The sequence below is a fragment of the Sinocyclocheilus rhinocerous genome, unplaced genomic scaffold (assembly GCF_001515625.1).
Source record: "Sinocyclocheilus rhinocerous isolate Xijiao unplaced genomic scaffold, SAMN03320098_v1.1 scaffold2358, whole genome shotgun sequence".
Taxonomy (NCBI): domain Eukaryota; kingdom Metazoa; phylum Chordata; class Actinopteri; order Cypriniformes; family Cyprinidae; genus Sinocyclocheilus; species Sinocyclocheilus rhinocerous.
Genome location: NW_015627543.1, coordinates 491,908 through 497,756, shown reverse-complemented (window position 1 = coordinate 497,756; position 5,849 = coordinate 491,908). Strand labels below are relative to the sequence as shown.

Here is a 5,849-nt window from a genome sequence, read left to right as displayed (position 1 = left end):
ACAATAACATACAAACATTAATATACAGGGAAAGCTTTTAAATACATGTATTTTCTTTAAACATTTCTTCATAATATTTTATAAATCTTTGGGATTTTTTGTTATTTATATAACTAAGAGATTTAAGAAGTGATATTAATTCAGTTTTAAAATGGGGATATGATGGAATCTGCCATATAAAATAAAGAAGTTAACAATATACTCTAGGGGTCTATTTTTATCATCAATATAATAAAAAATAATGTCTTTTAGACTGAAAGAATAAGTAACATTGGCCGAATCGAATATATAGGAGCCAAGGTCAGACCAAAATTGCTTGGATATAGGGCAATCATAAAACAAATGTGCAAATGTCTCTTCTGATTGCTTACAAAAAGCACATGAACTGTCAATGTCCAGATATTTAGAAATATTAGAGTTTACAGGATATATTTTATGTAAAATTTTGAAATGTATTTCTTTAGCTTTATTGGAAATACAGTATTTTCCAGGTAAAAGCCAGGCCCTTCTCCAATCTATATCTTCTACCAAAGATCTCCAATAGAACTTTCCTCTTGGAGAAATTTTTTTCTTGAATTGAAAGATTTGGCGTACATGTCTATTGGTACATTTCTTGTCTAAAAAATCAATTCCATCCAAGAACAAAGTAGATTGTATTGTGACTGTTCTTCTTTGATTATATAGGGAGTGGCTTTTAACAAGATGAATTAACCCAGGTGAGATTGCTTTAACCACTGTATTAAACTCTTTTGGAGGAATCGGGAAATTGTGGTAAGTCATAAATTGCTCATAAGTAAAAAGGTTACCAGAGTCATCAAATAAGGAGAGGATACCGTTAATATTATTTTGGAACCACCTGGGGAAAAATAAAGATTTATTTCTGACAGTGATATCTCTGTTATTCCATAACCGTGTTTTATGAGGTGAAAAACTATGAACATAACACAGTTTCCAAGCAAGGAGACATTGCTGATGAAATTTGGACAAGGTAATAGGTAGCTTAGAAGGTAAATAGTTGCAGTTTAAAATAAAGGAAAGGCTACCAATTTTTCCAAATATTTGGTTGGGGATAAAGAACCAGATTACAACTGGAACGAGCCGGAGTGATTCGGAAAGATGGCGGCGCACGCTGACAGGCAGGAGCTGCAGGTGTAAACGCTGCCAATTTTAAACTAAAAACTGATCACTCTGATTTCAAAACTAGAGTCAATCAAAGCCAAAATACTGCCGATAGGACACAGAAAATTATTGTTATTGGCTATACTGCTATCCTTTTGTTTCTATCAATACGTTGCTGTTGGGAAACAAACATACATCAACGGTGGACAGACACGCAAGTTGTTGTTACTACCTCTGATTTATGCAGCCAATTCACTTCTTTCTCCGTGATATTAAACGACGGAAAAGTGACTTTTCCAACAAAGCACTTGCGATCTATCGAGAGAAGAAAACCATCTCAATTGTTCCGGAGAACGATCAGTTATTTAGCCATTACTCTTCTTCTGGCTAGCGACGTTCATCAAAATCCAGGACCTGGACCTAAAGACGATGCACGGCCTTTTGGAGTTAACAGACTACAAGGTACTTTTAAACTGTGTGCACACAACGAGACAAAGGATTTTCATCTGTTTAAAACGGCAAATCATGAGAAACTTTTATGGGATTCGCGTTCAAAGCCCAAAGGATTACTTATGGGACATTTAAACATCAGAAGCGTTGCCTCAAAAACTGAACAACTGGAACAGTTACTTACAAATTCGAACACGTGGCTGACGTGGCTGACAGAAACATCACCAAACACTGCATATCTGGTCCCGGGATATAAAGTCTTCAGAAAATTTGGAAAATTTGGAAAAGGTGGTGGACTGCTTATGTACGTGAAGGACTGCATTAAATGTAAGGAAATTGAATTCAGTACTTTAGTGGATATAGAATATATTGCTGTAACAATTGTTTTATCTCCATGTATGACATTTACTGTAGTGGGCATATATAGACCTCCTTCATCAAGTAGTATTTTCTATGATCATCTGAGAAATCTCTTGAAGGGGTTTGATCGAAATAAAGAGTTAATTTTGGTTGGAGACTTTAATATAAATTGGAATGAGAAGTCAAATAGGAAAAAGCTTCAGGGGATAGTAAGTCATTTTGACCTCATACAGTTAATCCAGGGCCCTACTAGAATCACCTCATCATCTGAAACTCAAATTGATTTAATATTTAGCAACAAACCAGAAAGAATAACTAAGTCAATAAATTTATTAACAGGGTTATCAGATCATAATCTTATATTAGTGGTAAGAAAATTAACAAAACATAGGTTTTTATATCAACAAGAAAAAGAAAATGTGCTAAATATTATACCAAAACGACTTAAAAACAAATTTGAAGAGGAATTTAAAAAACTAGATTGGAATGAGATTCTGTCTACAGATAATTTAGAAGCTGCCTCTGAATGTTTAATTGTAACAATTAATAAGATTAAGGGTGAATTTAGTAAAAATGTTACTTTTTCTAGAAAGAAGCAGAATTTGCCTTGGCTAAATGAACAATTATGGAAGTTAATGAAACAGAGGGACCATGCTTTAAAAATAGCACTTAAATCAGGGTTAGCTCATGATAGAAGGACATTTCAGCACTTGCGTAATACAGTTGTAAAGGAATTGAGAAAAGCGAAAGCAAAATTTATTGATCTTATAAATGATGCAAAGGGGAATAGCAGAGAAGTATGGGAGAATATTAATAGAGTACGAAAGAAAAATAATAAAAACGATAAAGGTATTGAATTACAGGTTCATGGAAGTTTAATTCAAGATAAGCATCAAATTGTTAGTGTATTTAATAATTTTTTTATAGACTCAGTTCAAGATTTAACACAGGGATTTGGTGTGAGAAGTAAGGATATTATATTACCAAATCATGATCTTACTGTTTTTAATATTTCTGAAGTATCTGAGTCCTATATAACAAAAATTTTAAGCCAGTTTAAGAGTTCTAGGGCCAAAGATGTTTTTGATTGTGACTCTGTATTTGTTAAAAAGTATGCAAATGTTCTTAGTCCACCTATAACTCATTTGGTTAATTTGTCAATAAAACAATGTCATTTTCCAAGTGCCTGGAAGTCAGCAGTAATAGCACCTATATTTAAGACTGGTGATCCTGCTAATGTAATTAACTATAGACCTATCAGTATTCTACCAGTTGTTTCTAAAGTAATTGAAAAGGTCGTTTGCAATCAGTTAGTAGAGCATTTAAATCTTGGTCATTTTCCATTACATCGTATGCAGTTTGGATTTAGGGTGCATCACTCTACGGAGACAGCAAACTGTTATTTTGTTGAACAAATTAAATCCAGTCTTGATAGGGGAGGTGTTGTTGGTGCTGTCTTCCTTGATTTTAAAAAGGCTTTTGATACCGTTAATCATAATGTTCTTTTATCTAAATTATCAAGGTTTAATTTTTCTACTAATACATTAACATGGATGGAGTCATACTTAAATTTAAGAAAACAATGTACACGAATTAATGATGCATGCTCACCATTTCTTGACTGTAATATTGGAGTCCCACAGGGGTCGATTCTTGGACCAATTTTGTTCAGCTTATACATTAATGATCTGCCTACAGTTTGTCCAGAGGTCCAGGTTCAGATGTATGCAGATGATACAGTTGTTTATACTTATGCTAAAACACAAGAACAAGCTGCTATCAAACTTACTGCTGCATTGAACAAAGTCTCAGATTGGCTATGTCATTCTTGCCTTACTCTTAATGTGAGTAAAACTGTGGGAATGTTTTTTTCGATCAAGAAAGTTGATGAGCGTTGTCCAGATATTTTAGTTAAAGGAGAGGTAATAAATATTGTTGAGCATTTTAAATATTTAGGTATGATTATGGATTCTAACTTAAATTTTATAAAACATATTAAAAAGGTCTCTAAAAGTACTAGAGCAAGCTTGATGATCTTTAGGAATATTAGGCACCAATTACCTGTGGCTGCTGCTAAACTCTTTATGCATACAATGATTCTCCCTCATTTATCTTATTGTGCTACAAGTTGGTCTCATACAAGTATAACCACGTTAAAACCATTATATACTATTTATAAACAAACTGTGAAAATCTTAGCTAAAAAGCCAAGGAGTTATCATCACTGCAATATTATTAAAAATTATAAATTATTGACGTTTGATAATTTTTTATTATTTGCTGATGTGTGCTTGATGTACAAACTATTTCATGATCTTGCACCACCACCTCTTAAACAATGTGTGACTTTCTGTAAGGATAATACCAGGCAGACTAGGTCATCAGTTAGAGGTGATTGTTCAACTAAATTTAAGAAAACTGTTTTTGAACAATCAGCTTTTTCAGTTAGAGCAGCAGAAAGATGGAATTTAATACCTGTTAATATTAGAGAGTGTACAACATTTAGTATTTTTAAAACTACGCTTAAAGTATGGCTTAAGGAAAATCAAATATGTGATCATTGACTTGGTTTTGTAATTTAATGGAGTATGATGTGATATTGTATATTGTATGTGTTGTGTGTTCTGTATTGTGTGTGACTTAATATTGTAATTTTGTAACAACATCCTGCCCAGGGACTGCAGATGCAAATTAGCTTTATAGCTAACTCTGGCACAACACTGTTGTTGTGCGTTGTCCCTGTACAAATAAATTGAATAAATAAAAAATAAATAAATAAAAGAAATGTTTGCAAAAAATCACTAAAGTTTGCTAACGTCATATCATTACTGCACGATAGTGCCACAACATATTTTCATGTCTTATCAGGGCATAACCACCGTAGATATTGAGGGGGGCTAGCAGGGCTGGATTGGTAATCGGGCATACCGGGCATTTTCCTGGTGGGCCGACGCACTTAAGGGGCCAACAGAAGTTTTTTTTTTTTTTGCCGATGACCATCACGCACGGACAGCGAGCAGCCAGTGGCCCATTGGTTTGTCTCCTGTTTTGACAGCGTAAACAATGCGCTATAGATGGAGCTATGAAGAATTTTGCTTCGCCTATATAAAGATCGCTTCACCCCAACTTCTTTCTCGTCTGTTTTATTCCCCACGTTTTCACAGCAGCATTATCAAGAACAGGCTTGCTCTGCGGTCAGTGATGCGGGCCAAAGAGCAAGGCAGGAGGAGAAGAAGAGAGTAGTTGCTATTGCAGCTGCTATCCAAATCTGCTTTCGCGCATTGGCTGGCACGGAGCCAGAGACGGAAGCGTTTGTACAGCGCTGCATTATAACCAATCACACACGAGTCTGTTGAGCTTATGAATGTAATGGGTAATCAGAGACGTTCAGATGAGTCGTCGCTGAAACGCGGTGTTTTGTTCACTTGCTCGTTGACTGTGCAGATGTGCGTATGGATGTAAGTAAGATATTCATTTCACAGTGTAAACAGCTTCAGTGATTTAAATGGGAGTTTTTGAGAGTGCCTGAACTCTGGCTGGACTGAAGTGAAAATGTTCTTTGCTCTCTGTAAAATGAAAATGTTATAGCCTAATATAGTAACTTACAATATTGTTATTAACTTCACATTAAATACAAAGTCAGTTGTACATACATACATACCAGTCAAATTTTTTTTGAACAGTAAGAAAGATCCAATAAAAAAGATCCAAAGATCAGCATTTATCTGAAATAAAAAGCTTTTGTAACTGTAACGGGGCTGACGAGACGTGAGACGTGTGGATCCATCTGCAAGCTTTATTCCAGAACCGTGGTAGACAGGCAGGGTCAAACAATGGCAAACAGGTATATAGCGGGCAAAACACAAGAATAGTCCCAGGGCTAGCGTAGGTCACCGATCGGCAGACAGAATCACAGGGGC

General features: G+C 35.0%; 1 protein-coding gene across 1 annotated transcript in view; it reads right to left on the bottom strand.

Annotated features, from left to right (window-relative positions):
- The window catches only part of LOC107730798 (E3 ubiquitin-protein ligase TRIM39-like), a 39,016-nt gene that overhangs the window by 21,434 nt on the left and 11,733 nt on the right, over positions 1 to 5,849 (bottom strand). The window contains exon 6 of the mRNA XM_016541741.1: positions 548 to 570. Within this exon, the coding sequence (XP_016397227.1) occupies positions 548 to 570 (23 nt within the window). The remainder of the gene's footprint in view (positions 1 to 547; positions 571 to 5,849) is intronic.